At 40.4% G+C, this 17,864-nt stretch overlaps 1 protein-coding gene across 1 annotated transcript in view; it reads left to right on the top strand.

Moving 5' to 3' along the window:
* Positions 1-17,864, top strand: part of NUP133 (nucleoporin 133) — a 59,116-nt gene that overhangs the window by 16,114 nt on the left and 25,138 nt on the right. The window contains exons 9-14 of the mRNA XM_045783365.2: positions 493-640; positions 1,691-1,838; positions 2,763-2,920; positions 6,763-6,854; positions 12,665-12,828; positions 13,756-13,850. Of these exons, the coding sequence (XP_045639321.1) occupies positions 493-640; positions 1,691-1,838; positions 2,763-2,920; positions 6,763-6,854; positions 12,665-12,828; positions 13,756-13,850 (805 nt within the window). The remainder of the gene's footprint in view (positions 1-492; positions 641-1,690; positions 1,839-2,762; positions 2,921-6,762; positions 6,855-12,664; positions 12,829-13,755; positions 13,851-17,864) is intronic.

Below are 17,864 nucleotides of genomic sequence, written 5' to 3'. Positions count from 1 at the left end.
CAGTAGTTTCTTCCTTTTTACAGCTGAGTAGTGGCACACTGTGTAGAATTACCAGGGTCTGGGGGACGCCTGCATGGCTCAGTCGGTTAAATGTCCTGACTCTTGATTTCAGCTCAGGTCATGATCTCAGGGTCATGGGATTGAGCCCCACATTGGGCTCCATGCTCAGCTCAGAGTCTACTTGGGATTCTCTCTCTCCCTCTGCCCCTTTCCCCACTTGCACTCTCTTCTCTCAAATAAAATCTTTAAAAAAAAAAATTACCAGGATTTATCTGTTCAGCAGTTGAAAGATTTGGGCTTCCAGTTTTGGTTAATTATGAATAAAGCCACTGTAACTATTTGCACACAAGTTTTTGTGTGAACATAAGTTTTTATTTTTCTTGGGTAAATATCTAGGAGCGGGATTGCTAGGTCATATGGTTAGTATCGGTTTATGAGAAACTGACAAACTGACTTCCAAGAGGCTGCAGATCTTTCTTTTTCTCTGATTAGTGATGGGCTCCTGATTTTGGCAGCTGCATGGCACCCAGCAGACAATCCATGTCTCATTTATTACTCTCTGATAACAGTAGAGGATAATGGCCACCAAATGTCTGATGCAGTAACCGTAGAAGTCACTCAGTATAATCCACCTTTTCAGGTAAGACTTCTATCTGTAAATTAAATTACAACTGACAGTAACGTACTGAGTTGTTTGTCCTAACCATTGTAGGGTGAAGTTCTTTTGACAGATTCACCTGAAGGGCTTGGAAATATTTTTAAATAGCTGGTTTTTAGGCATTGCATTTTGTTTGCCATCTTAGACTCATTCCTTTGCACAATCTTAGCTAAAGAGAAATGAGAGTGGAAGCAGCTGACAGCAAGCAGTTGTTTAATATTGTAAATATTATTGAATAATGATGTTCATAAGGAAAAAGCCTTAACTGTAAATTCATTTCATTTAGCCTTATATAGTATAGTATCTATTTTTGTTAAATCCTTAATTCTTAATATGACTAACTACATACTGTAAGGAAATCGTTTAATTTGTCCTTTTATTTCAGACAAACCTAGTTCTGATTATGCAAGAAAAACATGCTCAGTGTTAAGATTTTTCAGGCAATGCAAAAGAGGTGTAAAAAAGAAGTTTCAGAATAAAAACATTATGGAATACCACCTTTAATGTTTTGTTTATAAAATTACTTCTTTAATAACAAACAGTATGTATTTTTAACGTTTGCTGATTTAATTAGATCATATTTCTATCTCTGCTTCTGATTTTATATATGAACAAATTAATTCAATTTTCTTGTGCTCGATATCTTCACAGTGAAGTAAGAACCAAAATGTTCACCAGGGATCACTTATAAAGTATTTGCCAATTTTAAATCAATAGTAAAATAGATTAATCTTTTTATTTCTTTTCTCACGTTTGTTATAGGCTCTTAATTAAAATCTTACCACCATGGAATTTTCAAAGTTTGCTGATTATTTACAACTCGACAAATGATTTCTCTAATTGATGTTTATAAACCTACCCTGTCATAGTTTGTAAATCATCCCAAGGGTAGTGTTGAGGTTTTAACAAGGACAGTCTGAATTATTTTATCATTTTTATGAGATAGTGTATGAAAATATAAATTAAGAAAGTATACAAACAAGTATTTTTGTTTTAATTATCATTACATGTAATCTGACTTTGAATTTTCAGTCTGAAGACTTGATTATGTGTCGTTTGATGGTCCCGAACTTTTCAAATCAGACCGCCTATCTGTATACTGAAAGTGCTGTCTACGTGTGCGCCACAGGAACTGGGAAGTTTTCTCTTCCTCGGGAGAAAATTGTCTTTAATACACAAGGTACAGTATCAGTTTCAGAAAGGATGATTAATGACTCGTTAGTCATTCTTAGCAGTTTTTATTCTTTTTCCCTAAGTGGCATTTTAAGCATGAGCCCTCCAAGTGTTATTGAGATGTTCCGTGCCACAGCAGTAGTAGCTGAAGTCACAGCCCTACTGAAAAACCAAAAGGGTAGTAAAATTCCCAAACTGTTGTATTTATGGGCAAAAAATAGTAATGTTTTCCCCCAGAAGATGCCAGGAAGCAAAGAACTGACACTAAGAGACGTAATTGCTTATTCCTAGTTAGACTAACTTATTCTGAGTTGATGTTCTTTAAGTTTGTCCAGACCCCTGGCGAAGAAGAATCCCAGGTGCTGGACTCATGCAAGGGGGCTGGAATGGTGGCACAGGGTGGGGGGAGCAAGCCAGGAATGAAAAAAAGGCCAAGCAGGCAGTCTAATCAGGACTTTTCAGGCAGAGGGCAAAATCCAAATGAGGCAACAGGATGGAACCTGCATTTTCTAGTTTCAACACGAGAGCCTTGACTTTGCGTAGGGAGAATGTTATTAGCTGAGAGTTTTTTCCCTTCTCCATTGACATACTTAATAAAGATAGAAAAGAGGACAAGAGGACTCCATTGGATTGAAAAAGCTGTTGTTCTGAGTTTTGCAGAATGAATAATTTTCTTTTTTGGCTTATTATACTCACTGCTGTCTTGCAAGGCTAGTTTTTATTGTCCCCAAGCTGAAGGGCACAGCTGCTATTTCAAATAGCAACAGGTTCCTGACATTTGATCTGGAATTAAAAAGCTGAGTTCAAAGTAGGAGGAATATTGTAAAGTGAAAAAAGTTCTTAGTGTATCAAGATGATTTTCTGCTTAGGGTGGTAGATTTTAGAAAGCATTTTTTTGTTATGGATGTCTGTGTATTTTTCTTTCTTTTAGGAGATAGTATTTTAGGAGCTGGTTCCTGTGGTGGCTTTCCTATCCTTTTTTCTAGAAACAGTGGGTTGGTGTCTATTACTTCAAGGGAAGGTGTGTCCATATTAGCAGAAGACCTTGAAGATTCCCTAGCATCTTCAGTTGCTGGACCCAGCAATGAGGTAATGTGGTTCCATAAGATTTTAACATTTTTATCAGGATATTTCTCACAAATGTTTTAGTTTAACAGTTTTTTTTTTTAATTTTAATTTTTTAAAATAATTTATTATGTTATGTTAGTCACCATACAGTATATCCTTAGTTTTTGATGTAGTGTTCCATGATTCATTATTTGCGTATAACACCCAATGCACCATGCAATATGTGCCCTCCTTAATACCCATCACCGGCCTTTCCCAGTACCCCCCCCCGCCCCAGGCCCTCAGTTTGTTTCCCAGAGTCCATAGTCCCTCATGGTTCATTCCCCCTTCTGTTTACCCCCCCTTCATTCTTCCCTTCCTTCTCCTACCGATCTTCCTATTTCTTATGTTCCATAAATGAGTGAAACCATGTGATAATTGTCTTTCTCTGCTTGACTTATTTCACTTAGCATAATGTCCTCCAGTTCCGTCCATGTTGCTGCAAATGTTGGGTAATCGTTCTTTCTGATGGCTGAGTAATATTCCATTGGATATATGGACCACATCTTCTTAATCCAGTCATCTGTTGAAGGGCATCTCGGCTCCTTCCACAATTTAGCTATTGTGGACAATGCTGCTATGAACATTGGGGTGCATATGGCCCTTCTCTTCACTACATCTGTATCTTTGGGGTAAATACCCAGTAGTGCAATTGCTGGATCATAGGGTAGCTCAATTTTTAACTTTTTAAGGGATCTCCACACTGATTTCCAAAGTGGCTGTACCAACTTGCATTCCCACCAACAGTGAAGAGGGATAACAGTTTTAAAAGAGTTGTGATGAAAACATAATTCTTTTATCTCCCTCATCTCCTCTGTCCTCCTTTCCAGAAGCCACTTCTTTTTTTTTTTTTTTAGCTGTTTCTGCTGGTATTTTTCTCCATATTTCTAAGTAATATCATATGTTGCTGTCTCTTAATTCACCAATATTAGACATCTGTTGATTTCCTATTACAGAAGATAAGGATTTAGGGTAACTTACAGTCCTTCCTCTGCCTTTATCATCCCAATATAAATTTCTTTCTTTTAATGACAGTGTGAATATTACTTAAGGTTCACTGAGTCAAGTAATGCACTGATTACATTTCCTTCATTACTCAGCTTTATGTGATTCTTGGAGTGTTTAATGGGCTAATTTTATATTTGCTTTCACTCTTCCTTATATCTGGCCCATCTTCTCACAGCCTCCAGGAGCTCTTTAAATGCTTGTCAGTATGGTTTTCCCCAGAGTCAAATCTCTGGAAACTCTGCGTCTGCTGTCATCTTGGAACTTCCCTTTTCATCGTCAAATCCCCACCAGGACCTGTCCCTGCGCCACACACACCAGCTTGCCCGTCTTCTCTCTGCTCTGTCATCTGCCATTCCTTCTGGTTTCCATCGTCATGTGTTATAGCTGGAATCACAGGCGTTCAGGTGGTTGCACTTCTTGCTGTTGTGGGATGATTTTGACAGGCAGAATGGGATAAAAACTTTTTTTCTGTCATCTTAAAACATGAAATACCGTGGGTTGCCTGGGTAGCTCAGGCAGTTAAGCTGCTGCCTTCGGCTCAGGTCATGATCCTAAGGTCCTATGATTAAGTCCGGCATCAGCATCTGGCTCCCTGCTCAGCGGGGAGCCTGCTTCTCCCTCTGGCGGCCACTCCCTGTGCTTGTGCTCACTCCTTCTCTCCCTCTCTCTCTCTGATTAAAAAAAAAAAAGGAAGAAACAACGAAATACCCTGATCTGGAGATTTGTATCATTTTTTTACAGGAGACTAAAAATATTACCATTTGGGGTAATTTCCACTTGAATAGAATGAGAAATATATAGACTATTTCTATAATTCAAAATTAAAATGACTTGGTAGTTTCAACAGAAAGTAACAATTTTTTTACGTTTGTTCTTTGTAGTCGTGTGATTTTTATAATATTGCCTGCTGTCTTACAAGGCTAGTAGAAGACAGTAGAAGCTGTTTTGTACTTCTGAAGCTGTATTCTACTTCTTTGAAATTTTTTCTAAATCCTTGTTTAAGCTTGAAATCAACCATTATTCTTAGTAATACACATTGAAATGAATTGTATAAGAGCAAACCCCAGATAATTTTACTCACAATATAATCCCTGAATTATATATACCTTTTTAAAAAAAAAGTATGTCGATCCATATTTTCATTTTTGTTTACTTTTATTTTAATTCCAGTGTAGTTAACATACAGTGTTATTCTAGTTTCAGGTGTATAATATGATGATTCAATAATTGTATACATTACTTAGCGCTCATTATGATAAATGTACTCTTAATCCCCTTCACCTGTTACACCCATCCCCCACTCTCCTCCCCCCTGGTGACCACCAGTTTGTTCTCTGTAGGTAAGAGTCTATATTTTACTTTCTTTTTTTTCTTTATTTAGTTTCCTAAATTCCACAATGAGTGAAATCTTATGGTGTTTGTCTTTCTCTGACCAACTTATTTCACTTAGCCTTATACTCTCTGGATCCATCCATGCTGTTGCAAGTGGCAAACTTTCATTTTATGGCTGAGTAATATTCCATTGTACGTATATACCACATCTTCTTTATTCATTCATCTATTGATGGACACTTGGGCTGCTTCCATAATCTGGCTATTATAAATAGTGCTGCAGTAACCATAGAGGTTCATAGTATATTTTTGAATTCATATTTTTGTATTCTTTGCGTAAATATCCAGTAGTGGAATTACTAGATCATTTGGTAGTTCTGTTTTTAACTTTTTGAGCAATCTCCATACTGTTTTCCACAGTGGCTGCACCAGTTTGCTTTCCCATCAAGAGTGTACAGTGGTTTCTTTTTCATCCACATCCTCACCAACACTTATTGTTTCTTGTATTTTTGACTTTAGCCGTTCTGACAGGTGTGAGGTGATACCTCATTGTGGTTTTGATTTGCATTTCCCTGATGCTGGGTGATTTTGAGCATTTTTTCATGTGTCAGCCATCTGGATGTCTTCTTTGGAGAAATGTCTGTTCATGTCTTCTCATTTTTTTGGGTTATTTGTCTTTTGCGTGTTGAGTTGTATCAGTTCTTTATATATTTTGGATACTAACCTTTTATCAGATACATCATTTGCAATGAGATTCAGTTGGTTGTCCTTTAGCTTTGTTTCATTTATTGTGCAAAAGCTTTTTATTTTGACGTAGTCCCAATAGTTTATTTTTGCTTTTGTTTCCTTGGCCTTAGGAGACATATCTAGGAAAATGTTGCCGTGGCCAGTGTCAGAGAAATTATTGCCTTTGCTCTCTTCTAGGATTTTTATGGTTTCAGGTCTCACATTTAAGTCCTTAATTACATTTTGAGTTTATTTTTGTGTATACTGTAAGAAAGTGGTCCAGTTTCATTCTTTGCATGTAGCTGTCCAGTTTTCACAACACTGTTGAAGAGATGGTCTTTTTCCCACTGCATAATCTTTCCTCCTGTGTCAGGGATTAACTGATCATAGAATTGTGGGTTTATTTCTGGGCTCTCTAATCTGTTCCATTGATCTCTGTGTTTTCATGCCAGTACCATACTGTTTTGATTACTGCAGCTTTGTAGTATAACTTGGTACCTAGGATTGTGATACTTCCTCCAGTTTTTTATTTTTCAGGATTCCTTTGGTTATATAGACCTTTTTGATATGACTTTTGTTGATCATTTAGTCCATTTTTTTCTTGTTTCAGTAAATGTCTTAAGTAAACTGGTAAAAAGAACATGGTAAACAGCTTGTGTGTCTGTGTTGTTGCTGTCGTAGGTGGGTCTGGTTTTTAGTCCAATAATTCAGAATATTCTGATAACTTCACCTCTAAATTACAGTTTTTTATTTGACAGAGTATGGTTTTTGAGGCTTCTACAAAGAATGAAACCATAGCCCAGGAGGATAAAACCAAATTGTTAAAAGCTGCGTTTCTGCAATACTGCAGGTATGAAAAGTTTTTTAAATTATGGCTTAGTTTATTTTATGTCTGAGGACACATTTTACTGATATATGCTACTTATTTGTTGACTGGTGGGAGCAAGGTGGAGGAATGATGCCACCAAGGAGAAAATGTTTTTCTGAGCTTCAGTGCTTTAATAAACTTATTCTGAACTTGGTAGCCACAAGAGGCTTCCAGTTAGTCTAGGAAAAAGCATGGTGTAACATACCCTCTCCACTTAATGGATAACAGTGTGCTATTAAAAATGGTGATCATGGAAGACAGGCAAGTAAGTTCCATACAAAGGTTTATTGATATTATAAAGAAATTAGACTTGGCCTATTCATTGGGTTTTGTTGCATACCAGATCACCAGAGAACATGATGGCTTGTTTAATACAGCTCATGATTCTGCAGTTTGGCTGTTTGCGGTTGGGCTCAGGTGGCCATTTTATGGTTCCCATCTGGATTCACTGTCAGCCAATAATCAGCTGCTGGCCATCCTAACTAGACTTACTCACATTTTGGGGGCTCTGTTTGGTCAGCTCTCTGCTCACGTGCCCTCTCATCATCTAGCAGGTTACCCTGGCCTTGTTTACATATCTCAGGGTTCCAGGAGTGGCAAAAGAGTAAGCTTCCGTGTACAACTGCTCTTCAAATCTTTGCTTGGGTCATATTTGCCAGTATCCCATTGGCCACCACAAGTCACAGGGACAAGCCCCCTCTCCCCCTCTGTGGGAAGGTGCTGATAGGGAGTGTGCATATGGGAGGGGAATGATATTCAGTTTGCCACACTTGCTGACCTAATACTTCTGGTTTTAAGGCAGATTCAGTCACTTGTTTGTCCTAGACATGTATTCTGCGTATCATGTACCTTCCTTAAAAAGTATAGTAAATTCACATTTGAATGAACACTAAGGAAAATTGATATCTAGCCTTTGCTCTGCCCCTAAGTAGCTATGTGAGACTTTGGACAGATTGCATAACATTTCTGGAATTTTGTTTCTTCCTTTGTGAAGTGTTGAGAGGGGTGGCCATTGGACTATATCTTAAGGATCATTAGTTTATCTAGCAGATCTTTGTTTTGAAGTTATATTCAGAGTTTACTACCTCCATATCCCCCAGCTCTCAGCTCAATCCCATAGTCTCATAGTGGTGTTTGATGCATAGGAGCTCACTCTCACAGAAGGGATATAGCAAGGAAGGTTTTACAATTCTGTGCCAGCCGGGTGCCTGGGTGGCTCAGTCGGTTAAGTGTCTGCCTTCTGCTCAGGTCATGATCCCAGGGTCCTGCAATCGAGCCCTACATCAGACTCCCTGCTCAGTGGGGAGTCTGCTTCTCCCTCTCCCTCTGCTCCTCCCCCTGCTTGTGCACTCTCTCTGTCTCTCTCTCAAATAATAAAATCTTAAAAAAAAAAAACCACACACACACAATTCTGTGCCATCATAATGATCTACTTAGCTTAGTTTCTCATCCAGAAGAAGGTATCGTTAGACAAGTTTTTTGGTTCTGTTTTTAAAATGTATTTCTCACTTTTGCTCTATTGCGTGATGTTCAGTCTTACTGCCAAGATTTGATTAAAATACTATGGTCGTGTCTTGTACAAGTTTGTCCTTTAACAATTTTGACTGACCTGTGGCATCTCAAAATTTAAAAGATAATGGAGCAAGTCACTGTAGTCCTTGTATTAGTTTCCTGTGGCTGCTGTAACAGATCACTACAAACCGGGTGACTTCATAGAAATTTATCCTGTCACAGTTCTGGAGTCCAGAAGTCCAAAATCAAGGTATCAGCAGGGCCATGCTCCCTCCGAAGGCTCTCGGGAAGAATCTTTGCTTCTCTCCTAGCTTCTGGTGGTTGCTGGTAATCATCAGCATTCCTTAGCTTGCACATGGATCACTCCATTTGTCTCCATTACCACATGGCCTTCTTCCCTGTGTGTTGTCTGCCTTTACATGTCCTTCTAATAATGACACCAGTCATTGGATTTAGAGCCCACCCTAATTCAGTATAACTTCATCATAACTTAATTGATTATATATGCAAAAACCTTGTTTCCACATAAGGTCACATTCTGTAGTTCTGGGTGAATGTGGATTTGGAGGGATGCTATTCAGCCCCATATAGTCACTTCTAAATGTTCTATAGGGGAAGATTGTTAAGCACGAAAAGAATCCCCTGACCTGAAGTCCTGAGAGTATAGTAACCTTAGGAATAGGGTCATGGGTCTCCAGCACAGTTGTGCCTTCAACTTACTCTGTGAGGTTAACAAGTAATCATTTCTGGGGTGGTGTGAGCCTATTAATAGTCTTAAAGAATTAGACTCTTCGCAAATGGAATCATACTTTTAAAGCAGGATTTTGTAACCTCATCACTTTTGACGTTTGAAGTGATGCGATTTTTTGTTGCGAGCTATCCTGGAATGTGTAGCAGCCATAGCGGGCCTCTTCCCACTTGGTGCCAGGAGCATCCTCCCCCAACTTGTGACAACCAAAATTATCTTCAGACATTGCCACATGCTCCCTGGGGGTCAAAATTAGTAGATTGCCCTCAAAAATGTTCTGTGTTCAGTTTTTTGCTAAGGTAATATTGCTATTTTTATGGCACGGTTTCTTTGAAATTAATTTTTATATTATTTTGATTTTCACTTGACTCAATATAAATATAAGACCTTTTGCTCATGAGAGTTTTAAGAAACTTACTCTGTTCATTAGAATAGTTAATTATTGATTATCTCGCCATAGTCAACTTTGTATTCCCATAACCTGTAGCATAACCAGGTTTCCAGCTTCAGGTTGGCCTTAAACACTTTTAGGCAGTTTTTTTTGTGTTTCTCTATTCAGTTCCATCTCTTGTTCTACGAAGAGTCCATTTCAATGCTTTTCTTTTTTCTTTTTTTTTTATTTTTTTTTAAAGATTTTATTTATTTATTTGACAGAGAGAGACAGCCAGCGAGAGAGGGAACACAAGCAGGGGGAGTGGGAGAGGAAGAAGCAGGCTCATAGCGGAGGAGCCTGATGTGGGGCTCGATCCCATAACGCCGGGATCACGCCCTGAGCCGAAGGCTGACGCTTAACCACTGTGCCACCCAGGCGCCCCTTCAATGCTTTTCTAACTCTCCTTCACCTTTTCCATTTCTCTGCCTCTTCTCCCATACCTAGCAGAGGACTCATCCTCTTACTTCACAGAGATAATAGAAGCCATCAGATAGCAACTCCCTGGTTACCTGCGTCTCAGCTACTTTTCCTCTTCCGCTCCCTATAAAGTAGGAAGGGGTGTTCTTTCTAAGAAGAATCCCTGTCTTTTTTGGTTGTTTTAAAGATTTTATTTCTATGTTTAGAGAGTTTGTGCGCGAGCGAGCCGGGGGGGGGGGGCAGAGGGAGAGAGAGAGAGAGAGAGAGAAAATCTTAAGCAGATTCCCTGCTGAGCGTAGAGCCCGACATGGGGTTCGATCCCACAACTCTGAGATCATGATCTGAGCCGAAATCAAGAGTTGGGTGCTTAACCGACTGAGCCACCCAGGCGCCCCTCTTTGTCCTTGTTTTGAATACCAGTTTCCTGCTTTCCTGAGCTATATTCTTTGTTACTCCTCTTCTGTATCTTTGATCTCTCTTGTGCTGGCTTCTTCTCACCAGCCATTAATCATATTTAATATGTCATTTAAAAAAAAAACACCCAGGGGCAGGGCGCCTGGGTGGCATAGTCAGTTAAGTGTCTGACTCTGAGTTTCAGCTCAGGGATCGTGACCTCAGGGCTGTGATATGGAGCCCCCTGTTGAGCTCCAGGCTCCGTGCTGAGTCTGCTTGGGTTTCTCCCTCTCCCTGACCCTCCCCCCACTGTGATCTCTTTCTCTGTTTCTAAAATAAATAAATCTTTAAAAAATCTCTCTCTAAAATAAATAAATCGTAAAAAAAAGTAAAAAACTAGTCTTTGACTTTGTGTCCCCCTTTGATCGACCACCCCTTTTGTTTGTTCCTGTTTATAACTAAACTGCCTAAAAAGTTGTCTACCTTTGCTGTTGTCTATCGTAATTTTTCTCTCTACTCCCTGCCTGATTTTCTTCTCCTTCCTTGATTTCATTTGCCAAAGAAACACAGATCTACCATGCTCTAGGCCATTATATACAAATGAAGAATGTTCCAGAGCAGTTGTATATTCCATAGGCATCTCAGTTTCAACATACCCACAGTCCTGCTTGTCTTCTCCAAAGCTTATTCTTTCTTTTTTACCCCCTGTTCCTGCCACTGGTAAAAATGTCCTACCATAATCCATTCAGTTGCAAAGCAAAAATATATCATATCCAAGCAGTTGCCGATATTTAACTCATATCTCTTTTCTTCTCAAACCTGTCTACTTGTCTCCATTCTCCTTTGCAGCTACTGCTAGTGGAGACTCCCTTCTTCTCTTGTCTGGATTTCTTCAATAACTGGGTTTTTCTCCCTCCTGTCCAATCCCCTATTTCCATGTCATAAAATGATCTTTTGGGAAAATAGAACAGACCGTGACACTTTCTTCTTAGTACCTAAGAAGTGCTTAGAACTCCATAACATGGTGTGTGAGGTTTTATGTACTCTATCCTTTGATTGGTGGTGTTCCTGAGAATCTGCCCTGGAAACCGTCTTCCCTCTTTCTTCCCTGGATGATCTCATTCTACCCATGACTTCAGTTCTTTGCTAAGATACGGACATACTCACTCACAGGTGTGACGTGTGCTCTCTGCCACCGTGTACCCCTCCCCATGGTCCCCTCAGCCTCGCTGCTCCTCTTCCTTAACTGTAGGCCTCTGCTTTATCCATCTCTTCCTCCAGGAAGTTTTCCCTGCCCCTTGGTTTCCCTTCTGTGTGCTCTGTAGCAAGAGTTCTGTTCTTTTCCTGTCACAGTGTACATGTAACTACTTGTTTAACTCTCTGGCTCCTTGTGACGCTGTGTCCTTTGTGAAGTCTCAGAGTGTTTTTAATGTTCTGTCATTCTGCCTCCAGTGCCTAGGATATTGTAAGTACTCAGCATGTATTTGTTGAATAAATGCGTAATAGTTGTGTCCCTTTTAAATAAATGTTATTAAAAGTAGTTAACTTTTGGACACCTGGGTGGCTCAGTCAGTTGAGCCACGCAGGCTCAGTCTTGGTTTCTGTTCAGGTCATGATCTCACTGGTGGTGAGATTGAGCCCCATGTGGGGCTCCACGCTCAGTGGGAAGTCTGCTTGAGATTCTCTCCTGCCCTTCCCCTGGTATGCCTGTTCTCTCTCTTTCTCTCTCTCAAATAAATCAATCTTTTTTTTTCGACAGAGAGTGGGAGAGAGAGTGAAAGAGCACAAGCAAGGGGAGGGGCAGGGGGAGAAGCAGACTCTCCATTGAGCAGGGAGCCCGATGTGGGACTCCATCTCAGGACCCCAGGATCATGACCTGAGCCGAAGGCAGACGCTTAACCAACTGAGCCACCCAGGCGCCCCATAAATCAATCTTTTTTTAGAAAAAGATAACTTTGGACTCAAATAGGGGACTTTCATAGTTAACTTTTTCTTTTTTAAAAGATTTTATTTATTTATTTGAGAGAGAGAGCACGAGAGAGAGAGAGCACACATGCATGTGCGTGCCCGCGCGCAAGCGAGCACCAGAGGGAGAGAGAGAAGCAGATTCCCCACTGAGCAGAGAGCCCGATGAGGGGCTCCATCCCAGGATCCCAAGATCATGACCTGAGCCGAAGGCAGATGCTTAATCGGCTGAGCCACTCAGGCACCCCCACAGTTAACTTCTTCATGGTGAATTTTGAAAATGGTTTGCCTCCTTTAATACTTTATTTTCCAATTTTATTTCAGAAAAGATCTAGGTCATGCTCAAATGATGGTTGATGAGCTCTTCTCCTCCCACTCTGATCTGGATTCCGATTGTGAGCTAGACAGAGCTGTTACCCAAATCAGTGTGGACCTGGTGGATGACTACCCAGCCTCTGACCCACGATGGGCTGAGTCTGTCCCTGAGGGTAAGAACTTCTACTTTTCATATTATGAAGTAATCTATTTTGAGAATATTCTGGTTCTTTTATTAAAGCATCTCTCGAAGCATTTTTTTTAGTTTTTGAAGCAGTTATTAATATACTATTTTTTAAAAGATTATAACTTAACCTTATAGTAGATTTTGAAAAGGGCTCAGAACAGATCTGCATGATAAAAACTGAAGGAATATTGGAGCAAATCCTGCTTGTTCTACGGGAAGCAGATTAATTGGCCCTACTTAGCTTTCTCACCATTTTATTTCTAAAAGGAAATTGGTAGCATAGGTAAGCATTTGGCACCTATTTCTTATCTCCGAAATTAAATGATAATTTTGGCATAATCACTGTATTTGCCTAATAGAACATTTCCCTAAGAGTGGCAATGAGCAAATCTCAGTGTAAAGAAGTGGGCATATCATGTCTCTGCCCTGTGCTTTCCTTTCTGCCCTGGGTCCTTTCTGCCCTTTCTGTCCTTCTTAAACTTCCACCCCAGCATAACAGGATTCGGTGTTCCCAGGTACCAGCAAACTGTCTCAGATGTCCATTTCTCTCTCTAATTTCCTATTTAGCAAGTTTGCTAAGCCTCATTAGAGGGTTAGGAAGGAAACATCAGTGCTTACCTTATTTTCTTTGACTTTATTTTGAGTTGGCAATCTTCGAATGATATAAATGATTAAGCTAATAATAACAGGGTTTGTGTTTTGAATAAATATGGTATGAATTATGTCAAACTCCCACAATTTTCCTCTACATTTTTCAGACTCTTGGGTAATGTTACAAATAGTTGCAAATAGTTGCATTAAAAAGTTAGTAGTTTCCTTTGGTATAGAATTTTTTAACTTTTTATCTTAATAGTGGTAATTATTGTAAAGCCAGTATGTTATATGTTTAAATTTTGTTACTGTGTTTCAACAGAAGCACCTGGATTTAGCAATACATCACTGATTATTCTTCACCAGCTAGAAGACAAGATGAAAGCCCATTCTTTCCTTATGGACTTTATTCACCAAGTAAGCATCCTAGTTGCTGTGAACAGGGATGGCCAGGATACCTGGCTTTACTGTGTCTTTTGTCAGCTCTCTCTAGGACAGTGGGAGATCCTTTCTCATTCTGAGGTGTTTCGTGGGGTGGGACATGACAAGTGCTTTCCATTTTCTTTGCTGACTTAAAAGTAAGTAAGTCCTGGGCTGGTGGGGAGGGGGAGCTATTCAAGTATAAAAGCTGCATGGAAAACAGGCTAAAAAGAAGAAAAACAGTGTATTTTCACAGAAATGTTTCACCTTTTTTTTTTTTTAACATTCTATGATATCCTGTGTGCTTTTATGTAAACTTAGGTTTTCATGAATTGACTTTGTATTGAGAAGATATTGAAGAATATTAAGGCGATGACAGATTTTGATATATGGGTTTATAATTTTGAAGTGCGATTAGAATCAATTCCTTTTTTTAAGTTTGTGTGTTTTTGGTTTTTTTTAATGGAGTATCCCCATTTATATTGGGCCTAAAATTAGAACATGTTTTGGCTGCTAGACCGAATTGTTACACAGAATCCCCCATCTCTGCCTCATTGATCAATAGTGGCTCGCAGGCATATTATTTATCAAATGAATGCATTTCATCCCGCTTTTGTTTGCTCTTTCCAGAATCGATAATGCCTTCCTATTAACATTCTGATGCTGTCTATTAGAACTTTCTGTGGTGATGGGAATGTTCTATATCTGTGTTATTCAGTAGCCACTAGTCACAGGCAGCTGCTGAGCACTTAGAATGTGGCTGGTATGACTGAGGAACTATGTTTGTTTTTAATTAACTTAAATTTAAATCATCACCTTGGTGGATAGTGGCTACCTTATCGGACAGTGCAATTCTAGATGATTCCAGAAATACCTTGATTGTTCTTAATTCCACATTCTGCTTCAGTTGTAGTGTATGGTTTGGCTCTTAACTACTTTTATTATCTTGGCAAGGGCACTCCAATCATTCAAGTCTCTGTCCTTTTTTTTTTTTTTTAAGTGGTTTAGGTAGACTACAGAATAATGGGGGGGAAAACACAACGTTTTCTTGGATGTAATTGTTTATTTAGTCAAGTGTATCAGTTAACTATTAATACCTAACAAACCACCCCAAAATGTGGTAGATTAAAACATTTCTTTTGGGTACCGGGATGGTTTTTCTGTGGCTTTCAGCTGGGACCACTCCTTGAATTGCATTTAAGGTAGGCTGAGCTGGAAGGTCCCCAGGCTTCTCTTGCCTGACATTTGATGTAAGGCTGTCAGCTGGGCCACATGGTTCTTCTCCTCCACTTAGTCTCTAATCCTCCTGTAAGCTGGACTGGCTTCCTGTGGTCTCAAGGCAGCCCTTCATGGGGATGAACTTAGAAGCTATAGTCTTTCTCAGGTCTTACCTTAGATAGATGTCACAAAATGTTACTTCCACCAGGGTGACATTGGTCAGAGCAAGTCACCAGACCAGCCCAGATGAAAAGAATTAAGAAATGGATTCTACCTCTTGATGGGAGGAGTGCCAAAGTCAAGTTGCAGGAGGGTGTGCATACCGGAATGGAAGGGGTTCATGCCTTAGTATGCCACACCAAGGACACACTAATTTATCAGAGGGTGAGAGAGCCATTAATGTAAATAATTATATAACCAGATTCTTGTATCTAAGGAAGTATTTTTTTTTAAAGATTTTATTTATTTGTCAGAGAGAGAGCACAAGCAGGCAGAAGGAGAGGCAGGCTCCCCGCTCAGCAAGGAGCCTGATGCGGGACTCGATCCCAGTACCCTAGGATCATGACCTGAGCTGAAGGCAGACGCTTAACTGACTGAGCCACCCAGGTGTCCCTAAGGAAATACTTCTTTTTTTTTTTAAGATTTTATTTATTGATTGATTGATTTGACAGAGAGAGAGAGAGACAGCTAGCGAGAGAGGGAGCACAAGCAGGGGGAGTGGGAGAGGAAGAAGCAGGCTCCTAGCAGAGCAGGGAGCCTGATGTGGGGCTTGATCCCAGGACCCTGGGATCACGCCCTGAGCCGAAGGCAGACACTTAACAACTGAGCCACCCAGGCGCCCCATAAGGACATACTTCTGAATATGAGGCTCTCCTCCTCAAGCCAGATTTGGTGCCAACAAGTCATATCTCTTGCTAAAGGGGTGAGAATTAATATGGCCTCAGGACAGTAGCTTTACCCCTAGTTTTCTGGCAGTGAGGGAAGCGTGTGTCCTCACACATAGTACGGAGAAGCTTAGAAGCAGGGAGTTACTGTGCTCCTCTTTGTTATGTGGCTCGAGTGATGTTAATATGTAGACATCACTTCATTGACAGTGCTACTTCCCTGAGGTGAGTAAAAGCAGGCAAGCAGAATTCCCTCATGTAAAAACTACATTTACAGTATTTGTGAGGGAACCAGCAATAGAATTCAAATCAGAAAAGACAATGCAACTCTTATTTTAAAATAACCAGGTGAGGGGCGCCTGGGTGGCACAGCGGTTAAGCGTCTGCCTTCGGCTCAGGGCGTGATCCCGGCGTTCTGGGATCAAGCCCCACATCAGGCTCTTCTGCTATGAGCCTGCTTCTTCCTCTCCCACTCCCCCTGCTTGTGTTCCCTCTCTCGCTGGCTGTCTCTCTCTCTGCCGAATAAATAAATAAAATCTTAAAAAATAAATAAAAATAAAAAATTAAAAAATAAAAATAAAAAAAAATAAAATAACCAGGTGAACAGGTTGAATAAATTAAGACAGATTGATTCAGTGACCTATTCCATGGTCATTAAAAATGAGTAAAAAAAAAAATGAGTATCTAAATGTGTTGTGAAAAAGTAAGATGCTATCAAAACAAGGTACAGAACAATATATATAGTGTGACTCCTTTGTGTTTAAAAAAAAAATGTCTGCTAGCATATGAATGCCACAAAAGCATATAAAGATAGCAGGGAAATTTAACTGCAGCTCCAGTAGGGAATGGGCTGGGGACTTTTACCTGTCCATACTATTAAGTTTTCTAACCATGTGCAAGCCAGGCTTTCCGTTTTTGCCATGGACAGTATGGTGGAGAGATTTCTAGAATGGTGACCTACCACAATCTTGGTCAGTGCTCCCTTTTTCTTGTGTTCTGTGAAGGAAAACCAGGACTCTTTTCAGACTGCCCTAGCTAAGTGGCCTGGATTGTAGCTCTCAGAGTAGTGAAAGGTTGTAACTAATACCCCAAAACAGGCAGCTAGCACTGGGAAAGCCCGTGTGTTTTTTCCCACAATTTTCCAAGGTTCTTTTTTTCTAGGGTGTTGCTTTATCATCAAAGGAATTAAGAAAGCAGACCTTGCACTTGAGCAGACAAGAATCACACCTGTCTTTTGCAAAGGTAGCATGTACCTTGAGCTTTAGGGTGTCACAGAGGTCTAGCCCCCTCTGTTCGAGGACTGTTTAAACACTGAGCGGATGCCCCCTCTACACCCCCATGCCAGCATTAGTCAGGGCTGGCTGTGGGCTTAGTGCCTGAGTCACTCCTGTAGGCTGCTGGGCATAGGCCTTCAGATCCTGCCTTCTTGCACATCCCAGTTCAGTCTTCCCCTTCACAGAAGCCTCTTTGTACCCCCAACTCACTGCTGGTTGCAGTTTTACAAAGTAGAATTCATCAGGTTTAAGTCCTCCTGCTCTAGCTACAGATTGACACATGGATCATGAGTCTAGACCCTCACTGCATATAGGGCCCCTTGGGGGTCTGGCTTAAGGAAAGACGACTTTAAAGGGACCAGTGTGAGTGAAATAATGCCAGGAGTCTGACAGTGTTCCAGTTCTCTTTGCAACATGGGTAATCAAAGGCGGCAGACCAAGTTCACCTGAGGGTTCTGCGTCCACATGATGCCAGGCAAGCCCTGCACTGTTGGTTGAGCCTTAAGGGAGTGGCGTATTGGGGAGAGATGCCTTTGTTAAATGTTCTGTATTGTTCAGTTTCATGGGTCAGAGCTTCACACCCTCTTGCCTGGCTTTGCTGTTCATTTGGGATAGTAGAGGATGTTCCTGAGAGC

The sequence above is a fragment of the Ursus americanus genome, chromosome 6 (genome assembly GCF_024610735.1).
Source record: "Ursus americanus isolate L20-20 chromosome 6, mUrsAme1.1.p, whole genome shotgun sequence".
NCBI lineage: Eukaryota > Metazoa > Chordata > Mammalia > Carnivora > Ursidae > Ursus > Ursus americanus.
This window is presented reverse-complemented; position numbering and strand designations above follow the sequence as displayed.